General features: G+C 37.8%; 1 protein-coding gene and 1 non-coding gene across 3 annotated transcripts in view; both read left to right on the forward strand.

Moving 5' to 3' along the window:
- Positions 1-19007, forward strand: part of GPC6 (glypican 6) — a 1231564-nt gene that overhangs the window by 593977 nt on the left and 618580 nt on the right. For both annotated transcript variants that reach the window (NM_001081730.2, XM_059892082.1), the window contains exon 3: positions 17291-17682. In NM_001081730.2, coding sequence (NP_001075199.2) covers positions 17291-17682 — 392 coding nt within the window. The remainder of the gene's footprint in view (positions 1-17290; positions 17683-19007) is intronic.
- On the forward strand, positions 11007-11078 carry TRNAE-UUC (transfer RNA glutamic acid (anticodon UUC)). Its single transcript has one exon. It is a non-coding gene; the product is annotated as a tRNA-Glu (tRNA).

Consider the following 19007-nt stretch of genomic DNA (forward strand, 5'->3'; position numbering starts at 1 on the left):
CATTCTCAATAATAATTTACTGTGTATTTTTGCCACCAGATCCATTTCTTGGCTGTTCTCTCAAAAGTAATCCATAATGTCTATTCAGCTCCTCCACTCATTTTCCAATTGAGTTATCTGGTTCTTTGGTTGTTGAGCTGTCTGAGTTTATATATTTTGAATATTAACCCCTTATTAGATAGATGAGATACAAATATCTTAATTCATTTAGTAGGTTGTTGTTTTGTTTTGTAGATGGTTTCCTTTGCTGCACAGAACCTTTTTGTTTGATGTAGTTTCATTTATTTTTCTTTTTACTTCTCTTGCCTGGGGAGGCATATTATATATATATATATATATGGTATAAGATTGGTCAAAAAATTCATTCAGATTTTTCCATACCATCTTATGGAAAAAATCCAAGTGAACTTTTTGGCCAACCTAATATTCACTGATAAAATTGTTGTAAAAGAGCTACTGCTTAGAGCTTCTAGAAATCTTAGGGTTTCGGGTCTTAAATTCAAGTATTTAATCCATTTTGAGTTAATTTTTATATATTGTGTGAGATAGTGGTCAATTGGCCTACCAGTGCTGAAGACTCAAAAAACGTGGGTTTGATCCCTGAATTGGGAAATCCCCTGAAGTTAGACATGGCAACCTGCTCCAGTATTCTTGCCTGGAGAACGCCATAGACAGAGGAGACTGATGGGCTGTAGAGTTCATGGGGTCACAAAGAGTTAGACATGACTGAGTGACTGAACACACACACATTCAATTTTCCCAAGACCATTTATTGAAAGAAAAAAGCAGCCCAGCAAAATATTTTATTTTAAATATACAATTGATTATAACTGTTTCATTTCAAAAGCCTTATTTATTAGTAAAACACAGTAAGGCTAATTAATTATGACTCATTTAAAATATCTCTGGGAAAAAAGTTTTTACTATGATATTTAAAATAAAATTTTGGCAGAGATACTAAGTTATTGGTATTGTCAACATGGTTAGGCTTGATTTACTTTATTAGTACACTAGGTACAATTAAAGTAAAATTAGAATTATGGCCAATAGAGTTTCATCACATGTACTAAAATAATGTTATTTCTCAAGGTTTCCTGTTCTTACTTTGGAAATGGCTTCTGCAGCCCACTTAATTTGACATCTTTGGCACAATGAACCAGAACCTGACTTGGAAAAACACAAAAACTGCATTGGCAAATGATCTGCCAAGTGACCCATGAACAAAAGTGAGATTGGGTTGCCCTTTGAAATAAACCTATTTGAATTTTATTATCTCCAGAGCACCTTGTGTCTCTAATCTTGTGAAAGGTTAGTAGTCTATCCATCAGAGCAAGATAAGAGTGCTGGTTGATGTCTGCTCTTGATGATAACTGAATCCAGCAGTTGGAGCTGGAAGAAGGAGATTCATTACCATCAGCAGTTCAAAAAGGGGGGGGGGGGGGGGCGGGGAAATGGCCACAGAGCAAGTCATTCACAATAAGCCACATTTTCCTAGCTCAGTGTATTTAATACAAACCAAAATAGAAAACGAAGGATTGCTATATTGAGAAAGCTTTGTAAGCCTCTTAAACAAGTTCCCCTAAATCAGGGCTGTTTTAAGACTACCTGTTGTAGAGATTAACAATTTATAATACATAGATACTTTCTTAAAAACTATTGCTAATTGCTTTTGGGAGGTCTTCCTGACACACATCAGAATAAAATAAGAGTGATGCTGTATCACTGTATAACATATGGCTAAAAGCCAACAAATATTATAAAATATCCAATTAAGTCTAAAAGAATGAATCTGTGGTTTTTAAAGTTAACTGAATATATTCTTTTTAAGACTTCCTAACTTATATGTAATTTAATAATTTATAATTTTTATATAATTTAGAAGTTGGGATAGAGATCATCCAAGAATTATTTGTAAACTTAAAACATACCAATGGATCAAAATAAGCATGTGCTTTAGGGATTATTTTAATTTTGACATTATGAAAAATAGGATACATACATTCAGCACTGTAAAATTTCATAAAAGATATGGCACTTAGTAATTGATATTTTATGAAATGTTTAATAATAATTGGTTTTATTCATTGCATTCCAAATGATGGATGTTATAAAAATAAAATAGCCATCATATAACATAGGATTAATGCATTTTTTTTTCCTTTGAGAAGAATCTGGTAAATGACTGGCAAAGTAAATGTAATGAGTCTTAGGTAAATTTAGATCAAAGTTAGTTCATTTGTATTTATATCTTAAACATGAATACTGTAAGTCTTATTATATACCTATACCAGGATATCCACTGTTTATGCTTCCATCAAAAGAATACAGTTACATTTGAGTTAAACATCTATGTGGCCCAGTGGTGTTGATGTTCATTTCCCTTTGATAATTTTAAGGAATGAAATTATCCTAAGGTATGACCTGGGGAATCTGTGCCACCTCTTAGCCTTATCCAACAAGCTCAAGAATGTGGGTGAGCAACAGAGGTGGTTGGAAGTTGCCTTGACTTTCTTCAGGATTTTGTTGTCAAATGTTTATAGAAACATTTCTAGAGTTACACAATTTGTCATCCTGCACTAATGCTCATCCAGTGCCCACTGACTCAGACAGTAAAGCGTCCTGCTTACAATGTGGGAGACCTGGGTTCGATCCCTGGGTCAGGAAGATCCTCTGGAGAAGGAAATAGCAACCCACTGCAGTACTCTTGCCTGGAAAATCCCATGGATGGAGGAGCATGGTAGGCTACAGTCCACGGGGTCACAAAGAGTCAGACAAGACTGAGCGACTTCACTACACTACTCAGTTCAGTTTAGTCGCTCAGTCGTGTCCGACTCTTTGCGAACCCATGAATTGCAGCACACCAGGCCTCCCTGTCCATCACCAACTCCCGGAGTTCACTCAAACTCACATCCATTGAGTCGGTGATGCCATCCAGCCATCTCATCCTCTGTCGCCCCTTCTCCTCCTGCCCCCAATCCCTCCCAGCATCAGAGTCTTTTCCAATGAGTCAACTCTTCGCATGAGGTGGCCAAAGTACTGGAGTTTCAGCTTTAGCATCATTCCTTCTAAAGAAATCCCAGGGCTGATCTCCTTTAGAATGGACTGGTTGGATCTCCTTGCAGTCCAAGGGACTCTCAGTCTTCTCCAACACCACAGTTCAAAAGCATCAATTCTTCAGCACTCAGCTTCCTTCACAGTCCAACTCTCACACCATACATGACTACCGGAAAAACCATAGCCTTGACTAGGCGGAGCTTTGCTGGCAAAGTAATGGCTCTGCTTTTGAATATGCTATCTAGGTTGATCATAACTTTTCTTCCAAGGAGTAAGCGTCTTTTAATTACACTACTAATGCCCAGCAAAAACCTCTGCGGAGAAAACAATGACTTTCAATTCATAATAACTGAATTCTGAAACTGATGTTATTTTTCTTTAGTTTAGTTTGAGCTGATATCTGTAATAATGAACAATGGAATTTTGTTGAATGCTGATTATATCAATTAGATAAATTATTTCTCAGTCTAGAAATAAATAAAAATTATCTGTATTATTTCAGAGCATTTATTCAAAAACCAAAAATGTAGACTTTTTCTTCTTAATGGATAGCTGCCTAACCTTACTCAGAGCATTATTGTACTTTTTGTTTATTTTTTATATGTTATTTTTACCAATCAGCATGAATCCACTAGATTTAAAGTCAAAAGACTCAAAACTCTCTACTTTGTTGATCTACTCTGTAATTTTGAGTTAAATTTCTTGCTTATTTTTGGCCCTCCCTATGCATTTAGGTATTTCCCCTCTGTCATCAAGCAGTATTTTTTGTGTTTAAGAGCATTTTTCATGCTAAAATAATATCTATTGCTTTCTTCCAAATATAAAGGCAATTTATGGTCATAGTGCAAATTTTAGAAAATTAACAATGTACAGAGAAGAAAATACAAATAAACTATAACATTCTATCCATAATAAGCTGTTTTTGCATTTGCATTTTTATTTTTTTCTCAACGTGTGTATTTATGTCTTTAAAAATTGGAGTTGTACTTGGTACATACTTTCATATCATTTTCTGTCTTATCAGTTTCTGCTCCATGGCTTATACTGAATGCAGATTTCCTGTGAGGCAGGTAAAGCTTATGTTTCAAGACCCTTCACTTGAATAGACCCTTTTCAAGGTCCTATGCCTAATTTTATATTTGTAATTATGTTCAAAATTATGTTCAAAATTTATAGGTTTCACTTGTCATAGAATCTATGGAGCCTATAGACTTCTGTTATCTGTGTTATGTGCTTAAATGATGCCCTGATTAGACTATTGTAATCATTCCTGTTCTTCTGGCATGAATTAATTCAGACATTATTAGACTTTAGTCCTCCCTCATCCATACAATGCCCCTCTTTCCCTCACCACTGGGAAAGTCATTTGTCCTGGAAGCAGTGAAGACAGAGGGTGACCAGGGGAGTGTTTGTGTTAAGTGGCGGAACAGGAAGAAGAGATGGAGGACAAAGGAAAAGACTAGTTCCCCTTTATCCCCTTCCCCACTAGGAACATTGGCAGTGCCCTTCTCATACTCTTGACACTTTGACTGATGCTAGGCTGCCTTCCCAAGACCAGAATGCTAATTTTCTGTTGTGAAAAGAGAGAAAGGGGAAAGTAAGTGAAAGGGAGGAGAAAGCAGGGTATTTCATGATATATCATATGGCTTGCCCCTCCATCATTTCCCCTCCTTTCTCTGCTCATTTCACCACCAATCATGCATTGACCTAAAGTGAAAGTATTACAGAACACAAAAGAACTGAAGTGATTTTCAGTCTTGGCTGTACTTTGGGACCACTTGCTTAGCTTGAAAATATGCCAATACCTGGATCTCACTCCCAGGAATCCTGATTTAGTCTAGATTTCAGCCTGGTGTCAAGATTTTTTAACTGAGTTTATTGGGCAGTGAAGAGTGAGAAGCCTTGTATTCTGTGGGAAAGGGAGGATGAAGGCAATTTCACTTGACTCCTCTTCCTTCAGTTCAGTTCAGTTCAGTTCAGTCGCTCATTCGTGTCCGACTCCTTGCGAACCCATGAATCGCAGCACGCCAGGCTTCCCTGTCCATCACCAACTCCCGGAGTTTACCCAAACTCACGTGCATCGAGTCGGTGATGCCATCCAGGCATCTCATCCTCTGTCGTCCCCTTCTCCTCCTGCGCCCAATCCCTCCCAGCATCAAGGTCTTTTCCAATGAGTCAAATCTTTGCACGAGGTGGCCAAAGTATTGGAGTTTCAGCTTTAACATCAGTCCTTCCAATGAACACCTAGGACTGATCACCTTTAGGATGGACTGGTTGGATCTCCTTGCAGTTTACCATTTCTAAAAACCTACACAATCTCTCAGCATCATAACCCTAGGTCCTTATTATTGACTTTTCTTCTGCAAACTGGCTTTGTCCCCACTTCCCAGAATTCATTCTCGGTGATTTGGTACTGGAGAGACTTTTTTCCACTCTCTGGCACAACAAGTATTTGGGCGAAGAAGTAAGGAGAACTGGACAGAGAACTGGATTTCTGAACAGAGCATTATACAGAAGCTTCATTCCTTTTTTCAGTTGAGGAAGACAAAAAGTTGGAAATGATTTCAAGATCTGTAGTTTAGGTTCCTAATGCATTAAATGGATGCTCTGGTTAATGGCATCTGTGGGGAAAAAAAATGAATGCAGGATCATGGAGAAAACCTAAAGAACACTGTAGGCCGACTCTAAGGAGGTGTGTGATGATGAAGGTGAATTCAGAAAGTATCCCAGCTTTCAATTTCACATGCATTGCTTAGGGTGAGATACATACACAGTCTGCAGGCTCAAAACAGTTGTTTGCTTTTGGGAGCAACCGTCAGCAGATTATAAACTTAAATGCATGACTCCCAGAATTAATGGTTTATCTGTACCACCTTATGATCATAAGTGGCCTAATCAGTCTTTCTTATTTTAAAAGAGATCTTTGGGAAAAATAACTTACCAAGAAATAAATCATTTATCAAGCTAATGTGTAAAGCATCCCTAAGTCTAGATAAAGTTTAACCTTGTGAAATGTGAATTCAAATCAACGATTTCTATAATCTGCTTTGTTGCTTCAAATCTCTTTCCATCAGCCAGTTACAGATTGCTGCTTCCAGGTAACTTTTCTATTTGAAGCTGAATACACATTTGATTCTGAAAAATCTCCTGGCATTGGGCTTCTTCCACTGACTTTACCTTAATAGTAGAGAAGTACAGGATTTTTGGATGTTGATTTTTCTTTTTTAAACAAACACATTTGATTATAAACTGTGGACTTTTTATTTAAAATTTCTTCATGAAAAAGTCTAGTCAATTGGATTAGATACCTTGGAAGAATATAGAATGGTGATGTCCAATTTAGCTGAATAATGTGTTTAAAGATACATTTACTGTATCTTTGGTTTTTTGGTCTGTTTGTTTTCGATTTATTGATTAGGAGTATTTCCTCATAATTCTTGTTTCTACTTATTTATATATAATCTACAAGAGTTTCCAACACATGATGGGAGGAATATAATGACAATAGCCTTTGGATTGACATAGTGAGGAACTTTTGAGTTATACATTATAATATTTTTAGCAACTGATGCTATTTATTATTTTTTAAAATAATTTTTGTAGATGTATTATGAGCATTGCATTGTGTTGTAGAGCCTTGTAAGATGTTATAAGATAGTTTAAATTTCTCTTTTCATTAATTATCATGAACAGAGAGTTTTAAAATATATATTTTTACCTTAACCTCGTGGTTATTTTTCCTTTCCTTTTTCATTTTATACTGTCTACTTTAAATTCCAGGTTTATGGTAAGATATTCTCCTTATGAAAATCTCCAAGGACTCATTAAACCACTCTTAGAAAAATTTAGTGGCGTCTACTTTAAAATAACTAAAATCACCGAAATCCTCTAAATCATTTAAGTGATTTAAGAATTTACTTTTGGATTGTACTTACCTTGCAGGGGAATATAAAGAGATGAATGGGCTGCAGAGTTGTCAGAGTGAATTTCTTAAGATAAAATAATGGAGGGAAGGAACTTTTATTATACTACTTAGAGATAACAGACTAATAATTAAATTGTCTTCCTACTTGCAAGAATTCAAAGGCATAATACGTTTTGTTTGATTAATTTATCTTCAAACATTTCACTTAGGATTTTGACCCTTTATGCCAGGGATTGGCAAAATTTTTTCTGTAAAGCGCTGAATATTAAATATTTGGGCCATTTGAACTACATGAGATCTCTGTTGCATATTTCTTAGTCATTGTTGGTTTATATTTTGTTTGTTTGATGTGGCTCAGTGATAAAGAATCTGCCTGTTAATGAAGGAGATGCAGGAGACATGAGTTCATTCCCTGGGTCAGGAAGATCCCCTGGAAGAGGAAATGACAGTCTACACCAGTATTCTTTCCTAGAAACTCTCATGAACAGAGGAGCCTGGCGGGCTACTGTCCATAGGGTTTTAGCGACTTAGAGTTGGACACAACTTAGCAACTGAGCACAGCACACATACAGCGTAAACAGCAAAGCTTCCCTGGTATCCAGTTGTTTCTTACAACTCACGTTTGTCAGCACTGGTTTGGAGCTCTGGGTTATATGCCAGTTCAGTGGTCTAGGGAAACTTGCTTAACATTTCTGGGCCTCAATTTCCTTATCTGCAAAATAGTATGAAAAGCTCATAACACGGTGTTCGACATGGTGTAAAATGCCTTCTGTGTTAAACATCAGGCAACTTCCTAGGTCCTATCTCTAGTTCTGTTGAAATTACCATCATTCATTGTTTCTAATTAAATTGTCATTTTCATTTACGTATTTCAACTTTCCTCCAAAAATGTATCAGGTACAAATGGAAATAATTAAAATATTCTGTTGCCATGTTGACTGCATTTTAAATCAGATGTATTGGGGGTGGGGGTGCTTACTTGGGTATAATAATCCCTCAAACAGGAAATTTATAAATTACTACTATTAGGTCCCTTTGAAATTTTATGTGGTGGTGGTTGAAATTATATAGGCATTTATTAATTCCTGGCATGAATTGATTGAGTAAATCATAATGCTTATTATAATATAATAAACATTATCTGAAAACATACACATGTACACACAGAGCAAGAGAAAGTATGAATTAAGAGATAAAGACATAGCAAATCCCAAACTAATTTTTGCTGACAAGCAGCTTTATCTCACAATAACTCCAGATTCTGATTTCTCCCTTACTGAATAAGTTGTTATTTTAAAATAATTGTATTTAATTTAAACCCCATAATTTTAAAAAGTGCCTACTGAGGGTTTGTTTCTTACACAAAAATTCAACTGATGTTTAAAAAAAACTACAAAGATAATATAATCAGATATCTATTCAAATTAGTTGTCCTCCTTCCCTTACATAGTTCTTTCATGTGAATAATGAAGAAATAAAACATGGTATCTTATTGCTTATTGAAAACAACAACAAAGTTCCAAACTGAGTTTATTCGATCACTGGATTGAAGAAGGCTTCGCTGTACTATGGGAGACAGAGTGGTTTCAGTGTTAACTCATGATAGGCTTTGCTTCAGTGAAGTAGGGGAGTGAATGTGAAAGGCAGCTTGGTGAGATCATGGGCTGTGCGGGCAGAGTTCAGTAGAACCAGGAGCAGGAGAGACAGCAGTGAAACCAGGCAAAGCATAGACCTGGACAGACAGAGCCTCCAGAGAGGAAATGAAAGTCTGGCAGCGCTGTCTTGATAATCACCAAGCTTTATTTTGCTTGTAGATACACATGAACTTGGAGCATGGGAGGATATGACTGTTTGAAAAATAGAAATATTAGTCACTCAGTCATGTCCAACTCTTTGCAACCCCGTGGACTGTAGCCTGCTAGGCTCCTCTGTCCATAGAATTCTTCAGGCAAGAAGACAGGAGTGTGTGGCCATTCCCTTCTCCAGGGGATCTTCCCCACCCAAGGATCAAACCTAGATCTCCTGCATCACAGGCAGATTCTTTACTGTCTAAGCCAGCAGGAAAGCCCTTGCATGTTTAGATAGGTATAAATACATGAGTTTGACCATCTGGTGATGTCCATGTGTAGAGTCTTCTCTTGTGTTGTTGGAAGAGGGTGTTTGCTATGACTAGTACATTCTCTTGGCAAAACTCTATTAGCCTTTGCCCTGCATCATTCTGTACTCCAAGGCCAAATTTGCCTGTTACTCTAGGTATTTCTTGACTTCCTACTTTTGCATTCCAGTCCCTTATAATGAAAAGGATCTCTTTTTTGGGTGTTCGTTCTGTAATGAAAAGGACCTCTTTTTGGGGTCTTGTAGGTCTTCGTCGAGCCGTTCAACTTCAGCTTCTTCAGCATTAATGGTTGGGGCATAGACTTGGATTACTGTGATATTGAATGGTTTGCCTTGGAAATGAACAGAGATCATTCTTTTGTTTTTGAGATTGCATCCAAGTACTGCATTTCGGACTCTTTTGTTGACTATGATGGCTACTCCATTTCTTCTAAGGGGTTCTTGCCCACAGTAGTAGACATAATGGTCATCTGAGTTAAATTCACCCATTCCAGGCCATTTAATTCACTACTCCTAAAATGTCGATGTGCACTCTTACCATCTCCTATTTGGCCACTTCCAATTTGCCTTGATTCATGGACCTAATATTCCAGGTTCCTATGCAATATTGCTCTTTACAGCATCGGGCTTTACTTCTGTCACCAGTCACATCCACAACTGGGTGTTGTTTTTGCATTGGCGCTGTCTATTCAGTCTTTCTGGAGTTATTTCTCCACTGATCTCCAGTAGCATATTGGGCACCTCCTGACCTGTCGAGTTCATCTTTCAGTGTCCTATCTTTTTTGCCTTTTCATACTGTTCATGGGGTTCTCAAGGCAAGAATACTGAAGTGGTTTGCCATTCCCTGCTCCAGTGGACCACATTTTGTCTGAACTCTGGAGTTGGACTATACAGAAAGCTGAGAGCTGAAGAATTGATGCTTTTGAACTGTGGTGTTGAAAAAGACTCTTGAGCATCCCTTGGACAGTAAGGAGATCCAACTTTTCCATCCTAAAGGAAATCAGTCCTAAATATTCATTGCAAGGACTGATGCTGAAGCTGAAACTCCAATACTTTGGCCACCTGATGCAAAGAACTGACTCATTTGAAAAGACGCTGATACTGGAAAAGTTTGAAGGTGGAAGAAGAAGGGGACAATAGAGGATGAGATAGTTGCATGGCATCACCGACTCAATGGACATGAGTTTGAGTAAACTCTGAGAGTTGGTGATGGACAGGGAGGCCTGGTGTGCTGCAGTCCATGGGGTCACATAAAGTCGGACACGACTGAGCAACTAAACTGAACTGAACTGAAATACATGTGTTTGGAGGATGACAAGACAGCACATCAGTTTTGTCTGCTCTAAGATGCAGTTGTAGGATTTCTTTCCCTCTAAGGCGGGGCCGCAATGTTATCACTTCCTAAAAGGAGCCCCATCCAGATGGAGTCAGGATGTATTTCACTGGGTGCTCATGTTCACCGTCTATTTATTCGCTACCTAGTCACCACTTTTTAAGGCCTGTCCTATGGCAGGCCTCATACATGGAGATGGTAGTTTTGGTCACTAACAAGCTTACCTGTGAATATGATGTGCATTTCAGCTCCTTTCATTCAAAGCACACACAGCTCCTGGAACTTTTCTTGTAAATAAATTGCCAGACTGATGAGGTATAGGAAAGAGCTGGTCTTTTCTTGGAAGGTTTCGATGGCCTGTCTCTAGGCTTCTGGGATTTGGATTTTTTAGCAGAAGAGTAGAGCTCACTGGAGAGACTGAGCATGTGCTGGAGACAGTTATGTCTGCAGACAATTTTGTCATCACTGCTGGAGGGAGGATGGGCCAATAGCATCTAATAGGCAGAAGCCAGGCGTGCTACCTATTGTCTTATAGTGCGCAGGGCAGACACTCAAGGAAGATGGTCCAGCTCAGGGAATTCCCTGATGGTTCAGTGGTTAGGACACTGCATTTTCATTGTGGGGGCCCAGGTTCAATCCCTGATCAGGGAACTAAGATCCCACAAGCCACACAGTGCAGCAAAAGTAAATACATAAATTTGATTAAATAAATTTTTGAATTTTTTTAATTGAAAAAAAGATTGTCCAGCTCAAAATGTCAGTAATTTTGAGGCAGAGACCTCTGATGTAGAGGATTAGCACTGAGTCATGCATTCCACATAGCTACAGTCTGCCGAGGGTGACATTTCATGCAACAAGGACTCCCTGTGCAGCATCCACCTTCTTATAGTCTCACCCTGCAGGGAATGGGGAGAGACAGGTTATTTAGGGACCATGTGTTTAGCCCTCAAAGTCTGTGGGAGACAAGAGTAAATGGCACTGGGATTCCTCCTCCTTTAATGCTCCTCTTAACTCAGCATTTCCCTGGTGCTCACATCAGTTGATGATGTAAGCAAGGAGACTTTGAAAGGAGAAGATACGCTGGAAAGCTGACAGGTGTGTGCAGAGTGAAGGACTCTTCTATTCACTTCACCTTGAAAAGGGCCTGGGTAGAGGGCAGGACCATAGCTTTCCTGTGTCTGGATCATAGCCTTTGTCTGAGATCAGCTTTCTGAATCATTTACCCTCCATGCCAGCAACTTGGAGTTTATCTTAGCCAAAGCTTGGGTTGTGAGCTGATGGAACCAATAGAGCATGCTTTTGTGGAGGGGAGGGCAGAAAGAAGAGATTAGGAGAGAGATAAACTCAACACAAATATGTGGATTTAGGGAAGCAAAGTCAATAGACCTGCTCCCCCTGGTGGGATAGATGCTGTGATCATGCGTAGATACAGTCTCCACCAACTCGTGACAAGAGCTTTCACTCACTGGGTTCTATGATGACATGAATTTATACCACCAACCTGAAGCACTAATTTTAAATGAGCTGGCAGTGAGGAGTGTTTTGGAGAGCATGAGAAGAGAATAGGAAAACACTACAGTTTCTAGGTAAATGCTGAACAGTGCTTGATCCGGTCGCCATGCCTAGTCCTGCTACGGTAATGTCAACTAGTCAGCACTTCCAGCGTAAACGGGCCTAGCGTTTGCTTTTTGGGGCAGACTGCAAATTCCTTGAGAACCTTCAGTCTGCCTCTTTCTCCTCTTGCTTGTACTTCTCCTTAGTCCTGTGTGCACCTGACGTTTTGATCCATTCATTTGGAGGCAATAAATGGAAGCCTTTCACAGATATCCTTACGGAGCCTTTTGGCTCCTGGGAGTTGATTTTTGCCCCTTTAGAGGCCTCTCCAAACCGTCGGCGGTGTGCATAGACTCTCTTTTTTGCTTTTGAAACAGTGGTGGTTTTTATCCACAAGATTGCTCTCCCAGTTGGGGCAGTCTGCCCCGCAGCAAACAGATGTTCACATCCACATCTCCCCTCTAGATGAATAAAATCCTCCCAGAGGCTACAGCTGGCTGGAAAAAGTTCTTTTGTGCTTCTGTGAAGCGTAACTGAGCCCTAAGCCATCACCTTTGATGTATATTTTGTGATTGGGGAAGAAAAATAAATAAATAAAAGCATTTTTATTTGCCATACTCTTTCTTGCAGATAAGAATTTTTTGTTGACTGAAGCCTGTATCCAATGAGAGCTTTGCCCTTACCTAATAAGCAAAGGGTTAAATTGAGTCGTGTCTCTTTCTTTATGTGGTTCTTCAGTTCTCTATGCTTTTTGGGCATAATACTTTCTCAGCAAAATGGGTCTGGTAACTGTCTTCCTTCCTAATCCCCATCTTGTTGGTTTGCTGAGAGAGTTTTCATTCAAGCATAAAATACTTTGTTCAGAGTCACCCTTCAAAAGGTGGAAGTTTAAGTCTATGGGCATGCTAAAAACGAAATGAGTATACTTATCTTTTGGAGGACATTAGTTTTGCCTCAGTACCTCGGATCCCCATCTTTCATAAGATCTAAGATCAATGTACTTTAAGGTAGCAACATTTGTCATAATTGCCTGATGTATTAGCATCCTTTAGTACCAAATATTAACTTTGACTGTGAGATCACTAAACCATATAATGATTTTGAACAAGGAATAATAACTTGACTTTTGAGGACTGGTAAAACGAAGAGCAAACTTCTGAGTCAATGACACACCCTTAGACACAAATTTAATCCTGGCATCTGAAAAAATGTTTCTTGAACCATATTTATGGAAATATGATAACTGAGTTTCTATATTCATAAAATTATGACTACTAATTTAGGCATAAAGAAATAAACCACAAAACACAGTGAGTGGGCAATCTGATTTTACCCATTTTGCTGCAAAGTGGTCAGAGACTAATATTTTCCCCATGTCAGGAGAGGAAACACTAGGAATGTTACTTTCAATAAAAGAAATACAGGCAGAAACCAACACAACATTGAAAAGCAATTATCCTCCAATTTTTAAAAAATTAATTTTAAATAAAAAAAAATTTAATCCCTACAGTAAAGCATTTATACCTCAAGTCTTTGGAGAGCAACAAGAACCAGAAGAAAACAACTCCCTCTTTTGTTTAGCTCTTGCAAATCCAGACCACATTATTGATTACTGACAATTCATTGCTGAAGGCAGTACTCTGTATTCAATAAATTAAGCTTTAATTTCTGAGTCCAACAAAATAATTGACCTCAAAAAGAAGATAAATGAATAGACCATCCTGAGCTCGTGATGAGAATCCACTTTCCAATCTCATTATATTAGTATTTTTCAATTCAGTGATTTTTCCATTCTTTCATAGTTTCTTTCACAATCTGTAACACCTTTTACCTGCTCCTATATGAATAAGGCCAAGCTATTTTCATCTTTGGTTTCAAGACTGAGAGGTTTTATTATGGTAATACTTTGGTATTAATATTAATAATTTAATATAGTTTACATTTTTAAGACAATCTAAGTGACTAGTAAATTTCTGAAAAACTTTTAAACTGTTTCTGATTTCATAAAATCATAAATAACATAGGCAAATAGCATATATAAATAGGGCTTTCCTAGTGGCTCAGATGGTAAAGAATCCGCCTGCAGTAAAAGAGACCCGAGGTCGATCCCTGGGTTGGGAAGATCCCCTGGAGAAAAGCATAGCAACGCACTCCAGTTTTATTCCCTGGAGAATCCTATGGAAGGAGGAGCCTGGCAGTCTACAGTCTGTAGGGTAGCACAGTCACACATGACTGAAGCAACTTAGCAGATATGCATGCATAGCACATATATAAATATTCTGACCAATGAATCCTTTGACAGTTTTGAAAATTTTTTCCCCATCTGATTTTCCTTTATGAATCCTTGAAGGTTAGAGAGGTTTAATACTATGTAGCCTGATTTTAGCATTTGATAAAAATTAAAATAAGAACTATTTGGTGCCTTAAGGGTGACAAGCCATGAATTTCAGATAATTCCTCAATTTTTGCTGAGATTGTAGCAATAGAATTTCTGTATTTAAGAAGAAAAAGTGTATTCTTTCATAATAAGAGGATAAACATTGAACAGTGTCCATTTTAGCACTTTTTTTTTTTTAATAAATTTAATGCCTTTTATTGCCATACCTCATTTTACTGTGCTTTGCTTTAGTGAGCTTTATAGATACATTTTTTTTTTTCCTTGTTAATTTTCTGTTTAGTTGATCTATCCATAAGTGTGAGTGGGGTATTAAAGTCTCCCACTATTATTGTGTTATTGTTAATTTCTCCTTTCATACTTGTTAGGATTTGTCTTACATACTGCGGTGCTCCCATGTTGGGTGGATATATATTTATAATTGTTATATCTTCTTCTTGGATTGATCCTTTGATCATTATGTAGTGACCTTCTTTGTCTCTTTTCACAGCCTTTGTTTTAAAGTCTAATTTATCTGATAGGAGTATTGTGACTCCTGCTTTCTTTTGGTCCCAATTTGCATGGAAAATCTTTTTCCAGCCCTTCACTTTCAGTCTGTATGTGTCCCCTGTTTTGAGGTGGGTCTCTTGTAGACAACATATGTAGGGGTCTTGTTTTTGTATCCATTCAGCCAGTCTTTGTCTTTTGGTTGGGGCATTCAACCCATTTACGTTTAAGGTAATTACTGATAAGTATGATCCCGTTGCCATTTACTTTATTGTTTTGGGTTCGAGTTTATACACCGTTTTTGTGTTTCCTGTCTAGAGAATATCCTTTAGTATTTGTTGGAGAGCTGGTTTGGTGGTGCAGAATTCTCTCAGCTTTTGCTTGTCTGAAAAGCTTTTGATTTCTCCTTCATACTTGAATGAGATCCTTGCTGGGTACAATAATCTGGGCTGTAGGTTATTTTCTTTCATCATTTTAAGTATGTCTTGCCATTCCCTCCTGGCTTGAAGAGTTTCTATTGAAAGATCAGCTGTTATCCTTATGGGAATTCCCTTTTTTTTTTTTTTTTTTAAGCCTTTCCATTTTCAGGTGGTTTATTATGCAGCAATAGATGGCCTAAGAGGATGGCCTCCAGGAATAGACATGAAACCACCATAATAAGAGGATAAACATTGAACAGTGTCCATTTTAAATTTAAGCATATCAGTTATATTTGAAAACAAATACAAAATAATCACCATTATAGACACAATTTTATCAAGACAATAGTTCAATGTAGCTAAGTCAAGTGCTTCTTCTGATAAAGAAGAAATTAGGTGTAGCTCCCATGGACGCCATGGAGAGAGTCATTGATTTTTCCTTCTGCATCTCAGGAAAAAGTCTCCCCAAACCTCTGGATAAAAAAAAAAGAGATTTTTGTTGTATTCATTCCTATTGGAGTTCCTTGAGGTATAGAGGACATGATTGTTCCCTGCATTGGCTGAGGGGGCCATAGCTTCTGGGAATAAGAGAGAACAATGGGCGGTAAAGTGGAATTTCTTTGTTGTTGGGAATTGGGTTCATAGACTCAGAAGCATAATCTTTCCTTAGCCTTTTTCCCACCCCCAATTACATTCTCCAAATGGGATAACGCTTGAGCTTGCTCTGGTGCAAATGGATAAACTTTGTACACACATGAACTCTGTATTTCCTCTGTATTCTTTTTTTTGGGGGGGTGGGGGGGCGTGGAGTATAATTGCTTTACAATGTTGTGTTATTTTCTGCTGTACTACAGTGTGAATCAGCCACATGCACACATATATCCCCTCCCTCTAGAGCCTCCCTCCAGCTTCCCCCCCCACCCCCCCCAAGTTATCACAGAGCACGGAGCTGAGTTCCCTGTGCTGTACAGCAGCTTCCCATTAGCTGTCTATTTTACACATGGTAGTATATATATGTCAGTCCTATGCTACCAGTTCATCTCCCCTTCCTGTTCCTGCCCCTTTCCATGTCCCCATTCTCTATGCCTGTGTCTCTATTCCTGCCCTGCATATAAGTTTATCAGTACCATTTTTTTTCTAGATTCCATATATATGAGGGAGACCAATATGAGGGCCAATGAGTCTAACAGGGACATTGTTTTTTCCATCCCATTTCTTACATACTGTAACTATTCCCAGAAATATTCAAGTGCTGTTTCAGGATGAAAGTGGTCATGTCTTGGTAGATTCTTTTTCATTTAGAACCTCTTAACCAGAAAGCCCAAATACCTGTATGTTGTTCAAGTTCTATATAGTGATAGTTTATCATAATAATACATGGTACTCCATAACTTTCTGATTCATTATGGCAGCCTAAATTCTGTTTATTATAGCTTTGGTATTAAGTGAATTTAATTATACTATGAGCCTCTAAACACTGATAATTGATTGCTATATATAACAACTCCAAAGGGTCCAAATATTTCATTACTTTGAATATCCCATTTATGAACTTTTCCAAATAAAAGCAAATTAATTGAATGAGTGGCTAGAACAGATTTTTAAATAGACTGAAGCAAATGTTTTTATCAGTTATGCATTTATTATATTAACAAAAATACTTAGCCACATGTTCTGATTCAAGTTAATAGAGTTTTCTAAAATTTACAACAAATGGAAAAATAATTGAACTTCTTTAGAAGAGTATTCAATGGTAAATTCCTAATGTAATGGATGTTCTTTCCAACAGAAATCATATGCTCTTCTGTTTTCTTTGAGAGAAGATCTTAGATACAAGTCAAATCTCACTTAAAATATTTTCATCAGTTGATTGGTACCTTAATCACAGGAGACATTTTTCTTTTTTCCGTGAAAACAACCATTAGAAGCAGTTGTTTTTGAGGTAAGTGGATATTTTGGACTTCCTAGATATTTCTAATTTATGACTGCTTTCTTGTTTTAATTTGCAGAGTTTTTCCGAGAGCTCCTGGAGAATGCAGAAAAGTCACTAAATGATATGTTTGTACGGACCTATGGAATGCTGTACATGCAGAATTCGGAAGTGTTCCAGGACCTCTTTACAGAGCTTAAGAGATACTACACGGGGGGCAATGTGAATCTGGAGGAAATGCTCAATGACTTCTGGGCTCGGCTCCTAGAACGGATGTTTCAGCTGATCAACCCGCAGTATCATTTCAGCGAGGACTACCTGGAGTGCGTGAGCAAATACACAGACCAGCTGAAGCCGTTTGGAGATGTTCCCCGGAAGCTGAAAATTCAGATCACCCGCGCCTTCATTGCTGCGCGGACATTTGTCCAAGGGCTGACCGTGGGCAGAGAAGTTGCAAATCGGGTGTCCAAGGTAATTGAAATTCTACTGTCTTTCTAATTGGCCTTTCCCGTTTTCTCTGTTTTTTAAAACCAGTGTTTGTTTTTTTTTTTCTTTAAAATTCATGTAAAAGTTCTCACGTACAGTGGTCTTGCTAAATCAGCTAAATGTCAAAGCTTAATTCTTTGTGTGAGAGGAGCCAGGATTTCAAGCCATTCCATGTGGTTTGAAACATAATGTCAATATTTATCAGCAATTCAGCAGGGAAGCTTTTAGCAGGGAATGCATGAAAACAGGTGTCTTGTAACCATGACCACTTGGCATTTCTGATCAGTTCTAAGGATGATAAATACTCATGCAGCAGTCTCTCCAGAGGTTATAATCCTCTGTGAAGTCACAAGGTGAGTCTTCATGGTGACTGCAAGTGGAGACAAGTTGCCGCTCAAAACACCAGCACCTGGCATTTCTTCTTCTTTATCACCCTTGTCAATGTGGCAAATTCCTTAATAGTAAAAGAAGAGCCTTTAGCTGACACCTGTACAACTGGATTAGGGAGGACTAATGAATACAAAGTGTAGACTCTGGTGGAGAATTCTTTCTGTTATCCATTATCTTTGTAATTCAATGCTGTGTATTGCATTGGGCTTATGAGAAAGATAAACCACTAATACATGTATGTGTCTTTCCTTGAGGATGTCTCTAAACCTTTAATGGATGGGGTCTTTTTCCACTGCTGTTTTTAAACATTGACTGTTTCCTGTGTAAAGGATATATGCCTTTGTTTAAATTCTTCCTTGACATTCAACTGCTCTTATGAGATAGGCTTGCCCATTTATGAGGGCTGTCCAACAAATAAACTGGAAGATGATTACTTTAAGAGGTAAAGTTAAAACAATAGATAACAGGAGTCTGGTATTATGTCACCCAAAGAAGGTCATGTTTGTACAAAGATTATTGCTAAATATTACTTTCTTACGGCAGAGTTGTGCCAAATAGCCATATATTTTTTATAACTATTGGTACTATCCTGCCATGTTTCATTTTTGTCCACTTTGATCTCCTCAGTATTTACATCTTGGTAGAAAGATGTATATACCCTTAAGAAATGTTTCTCTATGGCTCTGTTTGTAAAATTCATAGCAGTCCATTTTTTAAATGAGCAATTCTTAAAAAGGTTACTTGAGCCTATGGAAAGATTCTTTGGAAGAATGCTCTAAGGAAGATAATCACAAGGGATTTAATAATACAAAGGGCCTATAACTTTGATGTTAAAAACAATTTTTTTTATTGAAAAATCAACAACATTCTAAATACCAAAGGAAATAGAAGCCCAAAGGTGGATTAATAAGGAATTGGCC

Source organism: Bos taurus, chromosome 12 (assembly GCF_002263795.3).
Source record: "Bos taurus isolate L1 Dominette 01449 registration number 42190680 breed Hereford chromosome 12, ARS-UCD2.0, whole genome shotgun sequence".
NCBI classification, from domain to species: Eukaryota; Metazoa; Chordata; class Mammalia; order Artiodactyla; family Bovidae; genus Bos; species Bos taurus.